The following is a 19,566-nucleotide window of genomic DNA, read 5'->3' as shown; positions in this document are numbered from 1 at the left end:
TTTATCAATTTATTTTAGAATCCCAGAACTCAATCTTCTACAAGTGCTTGTAGTGCTGCTAAATCTGCACTCTTTCTGGGCCAATATCTGATTTTTGTTTTGATGACATACCTGGATTTTGAAATGACGTACCCTTTATGGTATTTGCTGTCAACTGGTTAAGAAGATTTGAGGTCCTTAAAGTCATAACTGCATTGTTAGTGAATGACTGTGCAAACTATCTCTTGCAGCCTCGTTCTTCAGGCCTGAAAGAAATATGCTTCTTTTAACTATGTAAATGTAATGGAAAAATCAAATGTTCATAATTAGTTTTTTAGGATCAAATGCCAGATAATTATATCCTTTTTTCTTTCTGTCTAGACACTAATGATTCGAGACTGGTGGATGTGTATGATAATTAGTGTGATGTTTGAGTTCCTGGAGTACAGTTTGGAGCATCAGTTACCTAATTTCAGTGAATGTTGGTGGGACCATGTACGTATTTGTACAAATACCTGTTCTGTGCTGATTATTATGTGCCAATGCACTGAACAATATTTTAATTGTGCTCACTTAAATAATAATTTCATTTATTATAAACAATTAGATTAAAAAGCATTTGCAACAAGGGAAGGTTGTTGCATTAGGAAGAAGGCAAGCTTTTAATAAGCTAGCAAAAAGTAAATAGCTGGAGAAACTCGGCAAGTCTGGCAGCATCTATGGAGAGACAGAGTTAACACTGGCTCCAGTGATTTTTCTTCAGAACTCTCAATGTTTGACTTGCATATGCATTATAATTTTGTTTCTACAGTGCAGCTTGTGTGCTGGAAGGCTTTGAGTCTCTCAAAAGTAAGATAGAAAAGAAAATGTGAACACTGAGTAGGAAGGTGAAGGGGGAGAATGGACAGTATTGGGGTAAGGCAGGAAGACAGCATCACAATTTTGAGACTGGATGTTGAATGAATGCAGCTTTAAGGGAGTAGACAAAGTTGTGGCAGGGCAAGTACATTTAGTCATACTTGCAGAAAAAGAATTAGAATAAAGGGTTGGTTAAGTAATAGAAAGCAGAGATTAGAAGTAAACAGGTTTTTCTTTGAATTGGCAATTTGTAATTAGAGTATAACTTCTGTAATCTGTATTGGGATCTCAACTATTTACAACCTATATCAATGATTTTGAGGAATGAGCCAAATGTTTGTAAATAAATTTGCTGATAAGCCCAAGATGGGTAGAACAGTAAGGTAGCAAGAAGAGGTAAACAACTCACAAAGGGTTAATCATAGTTTTGGTGATTCAGCAAAAGTTTAAGTAAAATATGGGAAAATGTGAACTTGTCCACTTTGGCAGGAAGAATACTTTGGCAGGGGTTTGCACATTCTCCCCGTGTCTGTGTGGATTTCCTCTGGGTGCTCCAGTTTCCTCCCATAGTCCAAAGATGTGCAGGTCAGATGAATTGACTGTGCTAAATTGCCCATAGTGTTAGGTGCATTTGTCAGAGGGAAATGGGTCTAGGTGGATTACTCTTCGGAGGGTCGGTGTGGGCTTGTTGTGCCGAAGGACCTATTTCCACACTGTAGGGAATCTAATCTAAATACAAAGGTTATTGTTTAAATAGAATGAGATTGCACAACTCCGTAGTACAGAGAAACAACTGGCACAGCAAGTGACTAAGAAGGCAAATAGAATTCTTTGTTTATAGCAAGGGATGAACTATAAAATAAGGGAAGTTTTCTTGCAGCTGTATAGGATCTCCATAAGATCACATCTGAACAACTGTGTCCAGTTTCAGTTGTCTTATTTGAAAAGGTTATGTTTGCATCTGAAGAAGTTTAATTAAAGTTCACTTTACTCATTTCTAAAATTGAAGGGATTACCTTATTTTAAAAAAAAGGTTGAATAGCTTGGGCCAATACCCATTTGCGTTTTGAAGAATGAGAAGTGAACATATTGGAACACAAGATCGTGGGGGCACTTGATAGGGTGGATACCAGGCAGATAATGCTTTGTGGAAAAGACCAGAACTAGGGAATACAGTGTAAAAAAAAAAGTACCTCCCTTTTAAAATGAAGAAAAATATTTTCTGTCAAGATACTTAGTTTATGGAATTCTTTTCTCCAAAGACCATGGAGGCTGTGTCACTGCGTTTATTCAAAGGTGCACTCGATAGATTTTCGAGAGACCAGAAAGTTGAGGGCTGTAACAAGGCAGTCAGGAATGTGAAGATGAGATTACAAACCAGATCAGCAATTAAGAGACAAATGGCCTATTCCTACCCCAAGCTCCATGTTGTTTTGTCCTTTTTGACTTGGATAAATGTCATCCTACTGAAGTGGGCTAGATTGAGTATGGGGTTGAGAAAGTAAAGTTTGGAATAGAGGAATGGCAAGAGGAATAGAAGTGGTGGGGGACAAGAGCTGGTCACTTATACACCTGAAAAGCTACCACCTATACATATATGAGCTGAGGGAGAGTTCAGGAAGCAACAGCAGAGATGAGATGACGGAAGCTGTACTTAAGTAACATGCCAGAGGAAAGTAACAAAGTCAATAAACAGTAACATTTCTTCAGTTTCTTTTGAGATTCAAAATGGAGGATGAGCTTTGAGGAGGTTGAAGATATTTGTAATGGTGAAAAATGGTTTGAAGTGTGGTAAATTCTGCTGGCCATGTGAACTTGCAGTAGAATGCAGTTCTGTCCAGAGAAAATGACAGTTCTGTTTGTGATGATGCAGTTAGATCTGATAGGAAAGAGATGGGCGAATTGATCACCAAATTCATTTTGAGTTTTGGAAGAAAGCCATACTATAAGATTTACCAAAGCATTTGCAATCTACTAAGTACGTTTGAAATCTAGTTGTGGCAGCCAATTTTCACACAAATTTCACCAAATGGCAATGAAGTAATGACTAGTTAAGCTGTGCTAATTGGTTGGCAGGTTAATTATAACTAACATCCTGCTACCATATTCATTATCCTTAAAATCTCCTGGCCACTCAAACCTTCAGATTACTTCTATCCACATACAAAAAAAATACTGGTCACTCATTCCCACTACTATTGATACAGTGCTATGGAATCTTTTACTTCCATCTGGGAGGGTTTAATGCGTCATTTAGAAGGAGGTACTTCCAAGGAATCCCCCCTTGATACTTCACTGAGTTGTTACCTGAAATATATGACCTAGTAATATTATTGCTAGATGATTAATCCAGAGCCTGTGGCTGGGGGTGTTGTTGCTGGGTTCAAATTCTGCCTTAGCAAGTAGTGGAATTTGAATTTAAAAGAATGGAATTAAGAGCCTCATATTGATCATGAAACCATAGTCAATTGTTGGAAAAACCCATCTGGTTCACTAATGTCCTTCAGGGAAGGAAGATGTCATCCTTACTTGGCTTGGTGGTACATGTAACTCCAGGCTCTCAATGATATGCTTGACTTTTAACTACCCTCTGGGCAATTAGGGATGGTCAATAAATGCTGGCCATGCCAGTGATGCCGAAATCCCATGAATGACCAAAAACAGTGTTTGGATTAGGACTTGAGTCTACAACCTTCAGAATCCAAGACAAGAATGTTTGTTCGTGTTCAAGCTTGCTGACTGTATAGAATAAGCCATGTTTCCTCCTTTTCCCTACCATTGTAGAAAGTTTGTAAATTTGTACTTATGTTTGCAGTGGATAATGGATGTCTTTCTATGTAATGGATTTGGAATCTATTGTGCAATGAAGACACTAGAGTGGCTTTCGATGAAACCATATCACTGGCAAGGACTCTGGAACATTCACTCTTACAAGTAAGTGAATCTAGTTGTTAGGGCATGACAGGTGGGGTCAGTTCTGTGCAAATTTATCTTTTCATTATCCAATTATTATTAAATGCATTGTATTTCTTTGTAAATATATCAGAGAAGGAATAAATTTCTTGCTGAGGATTGTTTTAGGAATTTTTAACTATCACTTGTGCAGAGTAAAAACACTTACACAGATACTTGAACATCAACTACACTTCAGCGAATGCCTTTAATCCTCAGGTGTGTGACTATTGTGTCATACTGTGGTTGCTGTCCATATTATAGAAGGCACAGTTAGTTTGAGGAACTGACAACATTGTGGACCAGGCAAGTGTATGTTGAAGAATTCTCTAGCATGTTGAAGGTAGTAAATGCTAAAAACTGATCCTTTGTGCATGCAAACGATCAGTTAACAATTTAAGCTTTGTAATTGGTATTCATCTCCGTTTCAGTGGTTTACAAACAAAGTATGCCACTAAATTGGAAGGCATCTGTATTAAGCATTCAAATCATTTGGAAGATGAGACTGTAACTAATCAAATGGTATTTGCTTGTGTATTGACTATTAGAATAAGAAAACACAAGAAGTGGTAACATGGTGGTTATGCTACTAAGTTAGTAATACAGGGGTGTGGACGAATGTTCTAGAGACAGGAGTTCAGAACCACGACAGCTATAAACGTTAAGTTTAATTAATTAAATATGTGGAAAAGAATTGCTTTCAGTAATGGTGGCCATGAAACTATTGATTGTTGTAAACTTAGTGATGCCACAGTATGGGACTACGTGCATGCCAGACAGAGAAAGCGATATGTCAGCAAACAGAATTAAGTCAACATATAATCAACAAATCTGGTCAAAGCTCTTCAGTCCTGCTAAATGGTAATGGACAATTAAGCTATTAATAGAAGGAGGAAGCTCCATGAATTTCCCCTTAGTCAATAACAGTGGAACCTGGCATGTCATTCCTCCTGAGAGTTCTGCAATCACCAATGCCAGTCTTCAACTAATTCAATTTCAACATGTTTGAACAAGACTAAGCATGCTGGATACCAAAAATATATAGTGCTCCAGAACTAACCAAGATGTTCACCAGTGCTTGATTGGGTTCCACCAGGGCCACCACTCAACTTCAGACCAAATCACAGCCTCCACTTGCTGAAGTTTTAACGTAAAAGGAAGATGTGATTATTGAAGGCTAGTCACATCTGTCCCAAGACACTGGACCTAGAGCATTGCTCTGAGGAACTCTAGTCATTTTCATCTGCTTCATCACAGTCCTTCTTTCCAACATGAAATTTAAAATAGGAATGTTTGCCGATGACTGTCGAATAGGAATGTTTCCTGATGATTGTGTGGTGTTCAATGCTGTTTGCAAGACCTCAGAATGAAGCAGTCCATCACTGTCTGAGCATCATTTAGGCTTGGATTGATGTGTGGCAAGTAATACTCTGTGCCACACAACTGCCAAGTAAAAACATATTCACCAATGCAGAGTTGTCTAATCACAACCCTTGTTGTTCAGTGGCATTACCATCAATTAATCCCCAGCATCAATCCCCTGCCACTCACTAATAGCAAAAATGTAGTTAAACCAGCCATGAGAAGCGCTACCTACAAAGAGCTGTTTGAGGCCTGGATAGTCTGCAGAGACTCACCTGTGTCCTGACTGCTAAAAGCTTATTATGCACCTAGAAGATGCATGTAAGGAGTGTGGCAAAATACTGTACCTTTACCTAGGTGAGCACAGTTCCTGTGATATTCAAGAGAAAACAGGCATTTTGAGCACAAACAGCACTCAGTCCACCATCTTCAACTTTTACTTTCATTGCCACTGATACAGAGTAGCAACAGTGTGTACCATCAACAAATGCATCATAGCAGTTCACCAAGGCTCATTTGAAAACACTTTCCAGACCTTAGCCACCAACAAGCCCGTTAAAAAGACTAATTATATAGTCAGGTTATTCGTTATCGGTATATTTATTTACTGTTTATCCACAAAAAAAATGGAATAAATCTACAATATAAATTGCAGTATCTAAGTTTCCTTTTACTAAGGAGGAGGTTTCTAGGCCTTACCTATGTGTTATTGAATACTTTGGGCTTTTTTTTCCCCAGCCATGCTGTAATTATTACAATTACAATTGTATTTCTTTACATTAGGGGTTTGTTCTTTGAGTTCACACAATGGTTGCAATTTTTGGTAAATGTGGAATTGTCACATTGTAATAATAAAAATGGACTGAGGAGTGGGTATGGTGACATTTTTTTGTTTATCTTGTAGAAAAGAGATTCAGTAGACTCTAAAATTTACAGAGTCAGGCATTGAGTCAATATTCCAAGAGGAGTTTCATTCCCATCTCAAAGGAAGTTCTTATACAGAATAATTATGGTGAGGAAGAAAGCCCTCTGGCTGTTCTGTACTGGCTTTCCAAATGAGCATCATCGGACTTTTTTTTCCAGTAGCCCTGCAAGTTATTTCTATTTAAGTAATCATCTAATGCTCTCTTGAATGTCTCAACTAAAGCTGCTACTTCCACACTTCTAGAAGGTGCATTCCAGAACCGAACCACTCAGTGAAATGTTTTGTTTGGTATCACATTTTTATCTAATGCAAATAATTTCAAATATCTGTCCTCTCACTCTTGATTCTTTCACAAGTGAGAACTGCTTCTCCCTGTCTACTCTGTCCAGACCTTCCATGAATTTGAAACTTTCCATCAAGAGTCCTCTTGGTCACCTTCTACCTAAGCTTTTCCACTCTATCTTCATAATTGCACCTGTTTAGGTTGAGTGTAACCCCACTTTGTGCCCCTATTTATGAATCCCAGAATAATGTTTGCTTTGTTAACCACTATTCTCTATCTGTCCTGCCATTTTTAATAACTTGTGTACTTATGCATACAGGTCTGTTTGTACACGCACACACTTATTTTATGCTGTTTCTCTATATTCTTTGTCAAAATGTATGATTTAACACTTCTCTGTATTAAACATCATCTGTCACCTATCTATCCATTCCATAAAGTTGTCAATATCCTTTTTGAAGTTCTGTGTTATCTCTCTCCCGGTATCCAATGCTTTCAGGTTTATGTGTCATCTCCAAACTCGAAATTGTCCCATTCACTTCATAATATAAATCAGGAAAAACAAGAGTTCCAATCCAACACCTGAGGAGCTCCATTACAAACCTTTTTTCCGCCCGGACAATATTCACTAAGCATTACTCTATTTCCTATCTTCAGCTAGCATTGTTATTGTCCTTTTTATTCCATAAGCTAAAACCTTGCTTACAAATTTATGTGGCATTGTTTCACGTGTCTTGGAAATCCATGTCCACCATGCAACAACATTATCCTTATCAATCACTTTAAAGTACTCCAACAGTTCGCTCAACAGCATTTTCCCTTAAGAAATTCCTCATTAATTTACCCTCATTTGTTCATGTGACCATTAATTCTATCTCAAATTATTGCTTCTAAATGTTTCCCCACTACTGAAATTACTGATTGGCTCTAATTGTTGGGCTTATCTTTACAATTGTTTTTGAACAAGGGCATAATTTTTGTCAGTTTTCCAGTCCTCTGGCATCACCCCATGTCCAGGTAAGGCGGAAAGATTAATCCCAGTACCTCTGCAATTTTCATTCCCACTTTTTTCAAAATCCTTAAATGCTTCTCCTCTGTTCCTAATCAACCTTATTAACTCTACGTACCAATAGCTTATCCAATGTCACCCCCTTATCAATTTGAACCCTTCTAGTGATTAGATTTCCTTCTCTATGGTAATTTGTGATGAAAACAGATACAAAGTATTCATATCAGACCTCAGCCATGCTGCCTGGCTCCATGTGTCAACCTCCTTTTTGGCCCCTAAACAGCCCTGCTCCTCCTTACCCCCACCCTATTACTGTTTATGTGTCTATAAAAGACTTCAGGATTCCCCTGTTTTTTACCTGCAATTTTTAAAATCTTTTTTTCCTTGTTTTCTTTATTTGTTTTATCATCTCCCTTCTGAACATTTTTGTATTCAACTTCGTTCTCAATTGTATTTTCTGTCTGATACATGTCTTAAGCAAACATTTTCTTGTTTATATTAATCTTTATCTCCTTTCACATCCATGAAGCTCTGAATTTCCTTGACCTACTTTTCAATTTTTAGGGAATATACCTTTTACTGTGTCAGACCCATCACTTCTTTAAAGGTAGCCTGTTGTTCAGCTGCAGTTTTTCCTGTCAACCTTTGGTTTCAGTCTAAATAGCCCAATTCAATTCTTGCCCTGGCAAAGTTGGCTGCCCCTATTAATTATTCATACTTTGGATTATCTATTGTCCTTTTCCACTGTCATCCTGAATTCTATCATGCAATGATCACCATTTCTTCTGCATTCTCATCCCTTTACTATCAACTGTTGATTATGTCCATAAAACTAATGTGTCATGTACACCTGGAGCAAGGACAGGAATTAATGATGCATTATACTTTAGTTGCATTTGAATCTGAAATGGGAACAGAAAGGACAAGAAGTATAAAATTTTACCAGTTAATTGTTGATTTTTTTTTTCAGTCAGTCTCACGTCTGTTTTCTGGTAAAATGTGCAGCAGATTTAATTAAAATGAATTGGCAGAAGTACTGAATAGTGAAGATTTATGGCTTGATTTCACTGTGCGACTTATTAATAGTTGAATTGCAAGATTGCGCAAGAAAATTTAGAACTTTGCAGATGAAAAGTATGCACAGATAAATTTATTTCAAAACCTATTCCAATTAATTGCATTAAAGATTTATTGTTTGAAACCCCATTATTGTAGAATCTGATTAGTTGGAACACCAGTACATTTTTAGTATTTAGAGTTTATATGCAAGTACATATATTTTGCAATGTATATCTTATATGCATGCATCTGAGTCTCCCATTCTACTGCTTACTATGAGTTAGAGGATGTTGTTTTATAGGAGTGAGATCATTAAATACCATGTTGTAAAGCTGTATGCATGTCTGTGCTACATTTTAAGATGTGGTAACCTTTTTGAAATGAATGATGGATTCACTTACAGGTCAGGTTGCAGATGAGAGCGCTGGGGTTGATTGAATGGCAAGTCAATTAACAAGTTGGAGACCATTTGGAACCAGAATGTTGTTGAAGAGAAGGAGCTGAAATGCATAGCATTTTAAGATTGCTTTGCATCTGAGAAAAAGAGCCAATGCAGGAGGTAGAGAGTGTAACTTATCCTAATTGTAAGAACCATTTCTTTTGAAAAGTTGGAGCTTTGCTACATGTGCACCCAAGTTTGAGCTGTTGAATTATTTTTACTTCATTCAAACTTATCTGTGGTTTTCTGTAGCTCTTAACAAGGTAGGCAGGCCTTGTTGTCAGTGAAATGAGAAAAATGATCCATTCAAGTGTTTTTGAAATAAGTGTATCACCGCATTAGTAAATCTGCCGATAATTAGAAATGAACTGAGGATGTATGATTGTTTCCAGACTTAACAGGGATAGAATTCAAACAATTTGACATCATACTTGCAATTAATCTTTATTTACTAATATACCAAACTGAGGGCAGGAAAAGGCTGACACCACACCATAGGTCCTTATCGTGTCTTACCCCCCTGTTCCAGCCAGGACCCCCTATCCCAAACCTTCCTCACTGACGTTTGTAGCCATTTAATCTCATGGGAGAGGAGGAGAAAAATCTCGGTCTCCACAAAGGCCAAGTACTTAAATTTTCTCTCCTGTCCCCTCAGGAGATCGCATGGCCCAATTAGTATATTTTTAAAGTTAGTTACTTATGTGATGTGATCTCTGCCCCAGCACCTCTTGAAGACATGCAAAGAGTCAGCATGTGTCACACAGCATGCGGTACAGTCCAGAGGCTGAGAGATCTTGGAACAGAACTGCCTAAAACAGTCTATTCCAGGTCTTAAATAATTTAAGTGATGTCCATTGACCATAAAACTTGGAGCTGAAGTATGCCAGTCAGCCTATCAAGTCTGCTCCATCATTCAATGAGTTCATAGCTGATCTGATCATTCTTAACTCCACTTTCCTGCCTTTTTCCCCAGAACCCTTGATTGCCTTACTGATTAAAATATTGGTCTGTTTCAGTCGTGAATATGCTTACTTGACTCAGCTCTGCAGCCTCAGTGTTAAAGAATTCTGCAGATGAACAACCTTCTGACAGAAGAATTTCCTTCTCACCTCTGACTCATATTCTGAGATTATGACCTCTCGTCCCCCAGAATCTGTTGAACTAAAGCAACCTACTAAATTCCTTAAATTTTAAAGACCTTGATTTAGCTACTTGTAAATCTACGCTGCTTTGAAGCAAATAGACCAAGGAACATTACCCTACCCGAGTCAAGTGAGGTTCTTTAAGATTGGCATTTTTTTGTTCTTCTGTAGGTCTTCTTCAAGGCAACTATCACCTAATGTGCAGGTTTAAAACCAGACAGAGTACTCTAGATGCAGTATAACCAGTGTGCTCTGTATATTATCAAAATGGTGTCCTTAGATTTATTCTAAATAGTTATAATATTACATACCTTGTTCGCTTTCACAGCAGTTTCTCCATTTTGGTCATGAGATGTTAGTGATTTATGCACAGTAACCCTATACCTCTGTATTTTCTGTGTTTTATTTTCACTAAAAATTGGCAAATTACATTGAATATAGACAATACTTGGTTCATTCCTCTCGCACATCTATATCTTTTTTGATTTCATTACAATACATTTTTTTAACCCTCGCTCAGACTTTGGTGTCATTTGCTAATTTACTTGCATACAACACCATTTCCCATATTATTAATAAAGACTATGTGCAATGTTGCAGCCTAGAACCAAATGCTAGAAGATATTGCCAGTAACCTGTTTCCAAGATGAACTATATCTGCTAACTACAACTTTTGACAGTGGTATTGTCGAGTGTTTCATCTTTTTGCTAATAGCACAAAATGTGATCTTATGAAACAATCTAGTATTGGGTCATGGGAAAGCACAGTTTGGGCAAGGGAAAAATAAAGGATTTCATGCTGAGTGCTTCTGAGCTGAAACTGATGATCACTACAATTTTGCAAAGACCTTTCTGGCATCTAGGTATACTGATTGCTAACTTCTTATTCCATGTCCTCATTGGGAAGATTGGTAAGATATGCCAACTGTTTGGAATAAATTGTGGAAGATCAGTTTGATTGACTTGTGCTTACAAGTACTTAACAGTAAGATTTCCTTCCTTTTAAAAAGACACAAATCCAATGCAGTAAAATAACATTGTTCCATTGTATAGTGTTATACTTTCTATTCAACTTTCCATCTCATTCAATTTTTTTAGGAATGGAGCAGCTTTACTAATCTAGAAACAGATTTGTTCAATATTCCTTATACTTAAAGACTCATTTTTAATCGTGTATTTATACTTTGCATTTTGTATTTTTGCTGAGGAACATTAGGCATCTTAAAATCCAGACCATGTAAGTCTTTGTGTTGTACACATCTAGTATGTCATAATTTCACAGAAGTTTCCTATCCATGAGAAGAAAGTTCATAATTATCTCAAAATCTTCCTAGGACCCTTGCTAGAATTGTTTTTTATAATAGTTCCTGGTACAGTATTCACAGTGGAATAAGTGCTTTGAAAACCTGCAGAGCAACAGCTATAGTTTCAATTTCACTCTCGTAAGCCACTATTCCATAATATTGTGATTGTAAATGAGGTTATTGAATATTTTAAGATTGATCCATTTCTTCATTGCCTTTCTCGTAAAAATTTTGACCAAGTGCTTCTTGTGATCTCAGAAGCTATGAGTAGTAGTGGCCCTAACTTGGATTTTATCCAAGATGTGTATGTATTGAGTGATGTCAGATTATTGTGCCTATCCTTTAGAAAAGAAAATAGTGCGACATGACTGTTCAGTAATATTATTTGCTTCTGTGACTTAGGCACCAATATATCAGCTTCATAAGGGAAGCACTTAGGGTGCATAATTTAGAAGAATAGCAGTAATGTTTTCACAGGTATGGTGGTGTTGCATTTGGAGGTGCATTGAGCTCTATTCTGTGTTAAAGCAATGGTGAGTTGGTGGAAATCCCAATTATCCTATTATGGCTTCTCATGGATTAAGGGAAATTGGAAAAGGTATTAATTGGATGATGCAAGGATCATTTATCATGACATTTGATCCATATTGCTACCAAGAGGTCATGGTGACTGCTGAGTGAATCCTAATTCTGGCTGTATATCTTTACAATGTGTTAAAGTCTGGTGGTGTTTCTTGCTTTCAGTAGTGTTTTGAGGCAGGTAATGTCCCAGCAGTCCTTCCCTATTCATTAGTCCCAGGGATGCAATAAAGGGGCTACCTATTCCTCTTGTGTCTGTAGAAGATCAAATTATGATAACAAAGAAGGGAAACTGAATATGGGAAGAAGGGTGTGCTCTGACCCACACTAGCTTAACACCAAGTATTTTGAAGGGCATGTCAGTCTCAAGTGTTTGCTCGTGATATGCCTGGACGAAACAGTGAATGATGACTAAGCATTTCGTGTGGCTTAGGTTACTGGTATTTGCATCAAAATAGATCTGCCTCAGGCGACAGATGATGTGGAGTTGTGCATTCTCCCCGTGTTTGCATGGGTTTCCTCTGGGTGCTCCATGTTCTTCCCATAATCCAAAGATGTGCAGGTTTAGTGAATTGGCCATGCTAAATTGCCCATAGTGTTCAGGGATATGTAGGTTAGGTGCATTAGTCAGGGGTAAATGTAGAGTTATAGGGTAGGGAAATGGTTGTGGGTGGACTTGTTGGGCCAAATGACCTGTTTCCACACTGTAGGGATTCTATGAAAATAGATGGAATATTTCATGCTCATCTGTACAGGTCATCCATCATGCTGAAAATGAATGCCTATCTGACGAGGAAATTGACGACTTGAATGGTATTACCTGGAAATAGTGTGTAATAATGTACGCGCACACTAGTGCTTGGTGCTGAATAGGATTAAGTCATAGAACAGGGAATGGATGCTGCTGAACATTTGGGCCTTGTGTTGTGGGCTTGGTTTTCCAGAGTCTGAGATTGCTTTAACTTGTTTGACTTGCAATTATCTAATGCCTTCCAAGACTTTGGGAATTACTTCAATGTCAAATAGGCAATTCATGACCGTTGAAGTTAAATCATTGCTATAATGTAGGCAAAGTAGGGGCTGATGTATGCACAACAAGGTCCCACAGTACACATGATAAAAGACCTGATTATAAATATTCAATGATATAGAAGAGTAGATTACCTTGTGGCTGGGATTCATATGCAGTTCATAGTCCCCCTGCAAACTATTGCATTAGCATTAGCCACAGGGTGACTGGTGTAGGAGCTGGAGAGATTGTCAGTGGGTGTGGGAGTGATGTGAGAGTGAGATGATGCTTCAGTGGTGGGGATTGAAGGGAGTTGATGAAATGGACAGATGAAATTTAATCTGGAGAAAAGCAGGTGATTCATTTTGTAGAAAGAATGTGGAGAGACAGCATAACATAAGTATTTAATAAGGAGATGCAGGAGCAGAGGGACCTGGATATCCAGTTTTGGGCACCATACTCGATGATGTGAAGGAATTGGAGAGAGTGTGCAACATATACTCAAAAAAAAGTTTGCAGGAGTGAGGAATCTATTACATAGATTGGAGAAGTTAGGATTGTTCCTCTTGAGGGGAAAGAAAATTGAGAAGAGTTATGATTGACGGATAGGGGAAATAGGGAGGAACATTATTGTGAAAGGACCAGGAATCAAAGAACAGATTGTTTCTTTGCCAATAACCAATGGTACAGCAAATGGTTACAATAGTTGATAGATTGTTGATAGAGACATACAGCACAGAAGCAGATGCTTTGGTCCAACCAGTCCATGCTGAACATAGTCCCAAACTAAATTAGTATTGGCCCATAACCCTCTGAACAATTTCTATTCATGTATTTATCCAAATGTCTTTCAGATGTTATAATTGTGCCCACAACCACCACTTCCTCAGAAAGTAAGTTCCACACGTGAACCCTCCATGTAAAAAAAAATTGCCCTTCATGTTTTTTGAATCTCACCTTAGTCCTTTTTCTGAAATTGTGATGGAAGCAGGTTCAACTGTGCTGTTTGAGAGAAAAGTAAATTATCTAGAAAGGAAAGGTGTCCCTTAAGTGAGTAGCTGTTTCTGAGAGGCAGGACTGACATTTTGGGCTGAATAGCTTCAGCTGTGATGTAACCGTTCCATGGTTCTATGAGTGCAATAAGATTGAGTGTGAAAAATGTTGGCAAAGTTTAGGACTTGCCTCTTTTTCTGGCAATGCCATTACGACTAAAGAATGTCTGACTTTGGTGCTCATGGTCTGAAATTGAAAAGAATCTCTCAGTTCCAAACCATTTCCCTAAGTTTTGAATGCAAAGAAAAATTCAAGAAAACGCAGATGACCTGCTTTAATTTTGACAAGAGTATTGAGCAGAATGTGTACAAAAGCAGTTTCCAGTCCAATGTTCATCTTTAGTCCCAAAGTGGATAGCTGCAGAGGTGCCTTCATTGTGCAAGTTTCCGATCATGTTTAGCATGTGATGGGTCACAATACACTTGAAATATAAAGTACCAGATTTAGCAGTAATTCAATGATATGTGCACCAATATTCTGCGCATGAAATGGCTAAAATCAGTTAGAAATTCTATCCATAGAGCAACACATCATGGAATCAATCAGGGAAGAACCTATTTTAGATCTTGTTTTGTGTATTGAGACAGTTTTAATTAGTAATCTTACAGTAATAGACCCTCTAGGAAAGAATAGTTTTGATATAATAGAAAATCATGATAAGTTTGAATGTGTTATATAGAAGTCCAAAACTAGAGTTTTGAGCTTAGAGAAATTAAGTCAATGGAAAAGTGATCCAATAATGGCGACGAAAAGAAGTTAAGCTGAGTATTAGATTTAACAAAAACACTGATTATATTGCCAAAAGTACTCGGACTTAAGATCTCAAGCAAAGAATGAACAAAATTCTTAAAAAGTCTGAGGCAGAAACACAAAATCTAATTGGAAGAAGTTTAAGAGTATGTTGGAGAAAAGAGTAACAAATGTAGAAATTGGACCCCTTAAAGGTAGAGGGAAAATGAATTACAATGAAGGAGGCGGATATGGTGAAGATCTTAGTCTTAGTTTTAGTTTCTTCGGCAGCAGTTATTGAAAGGGTTTCAGCAGGACTGGAAGGCAGTGAATCTTTCCCAGCTGTTTCACTCAGTTTTCTGGTGGATTTTTTTTTCCTTCTGGGCTGCTGGAGTTGCATGCGAGATAATTCTGTTTTCTGAATTTGCCTTTTGCCAAAGGGATGTTTATGGGATGTTACTTTATGAGAACAGTGTCTATTTAGTTCCAAAATAATCTATTATTCTGTTAAGCTTTCCAATAGAATTAAGTTATTCCAAGTTCCTCTACCTTTTGTTGTATTTTAACTATAGTGTTTGGAAATAAAAAGTGTTCTGCTTAATGTCAAGTAGTTTGTCCAATTGAATTGCATCTGGAACATTGCACCTCTCATTTACTTTTAATGTATGTTCCAGATGCAATTCAATTGGACAAACTACTTGACATTAAGCTGAATGTTTTTTATTTCCAAACACTATAGTTAAAATACAACAAAAGGTAGAGGAACTTGGAATATCTTAATTCTATTGGAAAACTTAACAGAATAATAGATTATTTTGGAACTAAATAGACACTGTTCTCATAAAGTAACATCCCATAAACATCCCTTTGGCAAAAGGCAAATTCAGAAAACAGAATTATCTCGCATGCAACTCCAGCAGCCCAGAAGGAAAAACAAATCCACCAGAAAACTGAGTGAAACAGCTGGGAAAGATTCACTGCCTTCCAGCCCTGCTGAAACCCTCTCAATAACTGCTGCCGAAGAAACTAAAATCCTGGTCCTGTGAGAGCTCAACCCCAACCATTCAGAATGTATCAGTTGTTGAAATGTTTTAAAAACAAACCTGAAGGCCTTCCAAGCTGGTCACTTTGGTGGTTTAGGTAGACAGCTCGCAACTCTGCCTTAAAAGTTTTCCAAAAAAAAGACAAAATAACCTCCTTGAAGTCACAACATCATCATACTGTAAAGGAGTATAAACAGATTAAATTAATATGGTAAAATGCAAGGTTGTTGGTAAGAATGTTTCGAAAAAGGTGTTTTTAAAAGAATGATTTTAAGTATTGGTTTGCAAATAAATTTGGTTTGGAGTCAATGCAAATACAGCAAGTGATTACATAAACAAATTACATTATGCTCTTTACTGCAAAGGGATTGGAGTACAAAAGGAAGACAGTGTGGCTGTAATTTAAGATGGCTTGGAGTAAAGTAATAAAGATTCACTAGATATGGAGAGAGATTTATTCTTTGTGGAGAGGTTTTAATGAAATTGGTCTTTACTCTTGAGTTTAGAAGAATGAGGGGTGATCTCATTGAACCACGTGAGATTCTGAAGGACACACACAGCCTATAAGCTAAGACGCTGACTCCTGTGTCAGGAGAATCTAGAACTAGGACTCGGCCTCAGGATAATCAATAGATTATTTCAGACTTATGAGCAATTTGTACAGATTTGTGAACCTTTGGAATTAGTTGGCCCAGAGGCTATGGATGCTCTGTCTTTTACTATATTCAGAAATTGATATTGGTAGATCTTTCAACTGTAAAGAACTCAAAAGAATATTAGGATTGAACAGAAAAGTAAAATAGAAGATAAAACCTAGCCCTAGTCTTATATGCTGGAGCAGACTTGAGGGACCTTTTACCTACTCCTTTTCCCTATTGTTTTCATCTTTATGCAAGTAGTTTCAGGTATTTGTGGAGAAAGAGTATGGATAGAATCAATTTGCAACTGTAAAAAGACGAATGACCACAGAAGTAATACAAATATGTGTCCCTTTTTTATTTTGTTTTTTTCCCCACTCCAAACCAATTTACATTCCCATTGGTCTATGGGACAAAGTTGAGTCTTGTGTTTCGTTTCAGTTGGCAAATCAGAAGACCCGAGTATTTAGGTTTTGTTTTAGTGCCACTGACAATTAAAGTATTGTCTATTGTTAGTCTGCTGGCATTCTCTCCTAAACTCCATGCTGCAATAGGTTTGTCTGCTGGCTAGTGTAGACTGAGGGATAAACTGGTCATGAGGTTATAGATTGTGGTTGAATACCATATAATTTCTAACTGATTTTAGCCTTTTCATGCACTGAATGTTGGTGTGTGATGCATTGAATTATTGCTTTAATGTAATTTAATATAATATAAAATTCTGCTGTAGTTGCTCATGCATAGCCAATTTTGAGTTTCTAGATCTTTTCTGAATATACCCATGTAGCATGGTGCAGGACCACAAAACTTGTTCATTGCCATCAATACTGTCTTGGACAGATGCTATTGCAACAGGTTGATTATTAAGAACAATGTCAGTAGCCTTTTTCCTCCAGTCAGTTCTCTTACCAAGTGCTACAGGCCTAGTTCAGCAGTTATTTCTTTTGGGATTTAGACAATAGCATTTCTACCAAGCCACTCTTCAAGATGGACATTTTGTGATTTTCAACTTAGAGGAGCATTGATTCATTACCTGAGGGGAAAAATTGAAATAGTAGTCAGTGGAAATTTTCCTCATCTGTGTTTCACCTGATGCCATGAGTGACTCTGGAGTCTGAAATTGGTGTTGAAGACTCGCGGGTCCAGTCCATCCTGACTGTCTACTACAGAGCTGCCCTGCTTATTCTATGTGTTAAAAGTAGGTAGGATATACCCAGAAATGGCGATGAAAAGTCTGGAGCATTGGCTTAAAAGTAAGAATTGGTGAGCTTGATAATGTGAGGCTGATGGTTGTCTAGTCTTTGGGATGTTCCTCCAAATTTTGGCTCAAATCTAATGATTGACTATTCAGTTGTGCCTTTATTGTGACAGGTCCCAAATGGTGTATCGGATTTTATTCTTGTTCAGCTTTTCTGTTTGGATTGGTAAAACTAAATGTTTTGCTAGTCCTATCTGAGGGCAATTGAGAGTCACAGTCATTGCTACGGGTCTTCAGTCACATGTACTGTACCAGATTTCCTTAGTCTGAAGGTCATTAGAGAACTGGATGGATGTTTTTTGTGTTATAAATGTGGATTTCAGAAGCATGATTGGATATTCTGGTATTTCAATGATTATTATTATTATTCCAAATGTAATAATTGAGTTTAACTTTCCACAGCTGCCATGTCAGGATATGAACTCTTATCTGGGGCTTTAGTTTGTTTTACTAATTCAATAACATTAGCACTTTGCGACTGTCCCCTATTTATAAGCAGATAATTAGTCAAGATGATTTGGAGGAGCCGGTGTTGGACTGGGGTGGTCAAAGTTAAAAATCACGCCGCACCAAATTATAGTCAACCAGGTTTATTTGGAAGCACTGGCTTTTGGAGCACTGCTTCTTCCAAATAAACCTGTTGGACTAAATCTGGTGTTGTGTGATTGTTAACTTAGTCAAGATGTGCAGAGTGACAGAATTCTTGATTTTAATTTGATATGATTCTTCTTCTCCTTCAGAGGAAAAATCAAGCGCATTGCTTTCCAATTCACACCATACAGCTGGGTGAAGTTTGAATGGAAACCAGCCTCAAATCTTCGCAGGTGGCTGGCAGTGTGTGGAATTATTTTCATGGTAAGAAAAATGACCTGTTATGTCGTAATTAGTTATGACCCTTCATTTAACATGCAATTTTGCAATCTTTCACAATTTGTATTTTAAAACCCATTATTTGAGGAGTTAAAAATAAGAGTGGTTTAATTTTGCATTCACTGCGGCAAATTTCACCATTTATAGAATAAGGGTCACAACAATGCTTCTTTTTCCCTCCCCATTATTTTCTTTGCGCTCTCCTGTGGAGAATGGATGATCTATGATTATGAGAAACTGAGAAATGGACAATTGACTGAGTTCGCAGTTAATCGGTTGATAATTGACTAGATAAAAGGTATGGTCCTTGCTGCAGTGATGTGGTTATGGTCAACATTGTCTTCTCAAGCAACAAAACAGCTTCAACTGTTAAATCTGATGTGAAATACTTCACAAATACAGAAATGCTGGTTTGAAGCCTCATTTTGATTAATTTTTGCTAGTCAACGTCAAACTTGGTGTTTTGGATGTATATTTTTCTTAAACTTTGTAATCTATTGTATTATCCCCATAGGATAATTATTCAAAATTATGCAGCATTTGTCATCTTAGCAGTGGAAGAAAGAAATAATTTACTTTCAAATTTTGTTGTTCTGCTTTTGAAGTACCATTGACTATTTAGATATATTCGTGCTCAGTTCTTCACTTACAGTCCCAGCAGCTGAGCAGCCATTTCTGTGTTTTGCAGTTTTTGCTTGCGGAATTGAATACCTTTTACTTGAAGTTTGTCCTCTGGATGCCTCCTGAACACTACCTGGTCTTACTACGTCTAGTTTTCTTTGTGCATGTAGGGGGTGTAGCAATGCGTGAGATTTATGACTTCATGGATGACTTGTAAGTACCTGTTGCAAATGAAAGCCCATTGAGCAATAATCTCATTAGTTTTATTCAGGCAAGTAGCAAATTAAAACCATAGACTTTTACTATTCTGTAGAAATGTAATCACTGGTGTTCAGTCCTTGTAGTGATGTTGCTTTCAGGCTTTTTTTTTATTTTAAAAACTTGTGTAAATTGAATTATTTGATAGAAATCTCTTTCTCACCTCTATTGATTTACCAATTTCTCATGTGATATA

General features: G+C 37.3%; 1 protein-coding gene across 2 annotated transcripts in view; it reads left to right on the top strand.

Annotated features, from left to right (window-relative positions):
• The window catches only part of ptdss2 (phosphatidylserine synthase 2), an 89,992-nt gene that overhangs the window by 51,476 nt on the left and 18,950 nt on the right, over positions 1-19,566 (top strand). For both annotated transcript variants that reach the window (XM_060838766.1, XM_060838765.1), the window contains 4 exons: positions 361-474; positions 3,653-3,771; positions 18,362-18,476; positions 19,180-19,325. In XM_060838766.1, coding sequence (XP_060694749.1) covers positions 361-474; positions 3,653-3,771; positions 18,362-18,476; positions 19,180-19,325 — 494 coding nt within the window. The remainder of the gene's footprint in view (positions 1-360; positions 475-3,652; positions 3,772-18,361; positions 18,477-19,179; positions 19,326-19,566) is intronic.

This window comes from Hemiscyllium ocellatum, chromosome 18 (genome assembly GCF_020745735.1).
Source record: "Hemiscyllium ocellatum isolate sHemOce1 chromosome 18, sHemOce1.pat.X.cur, whole genome shotgun sequence".
NCBI classification, from domain to species: domain Eukaryota; kingdom Metazoa; phylum Chordata; class Chondrichthyes; order Orectolobiformes; family Hemiscylliidae; genus Hemiscyllium; species Hemiscyllium ocellatum.
This window is presented reverse-complemented; position numbering and strand designations above follow the sequence as displayed.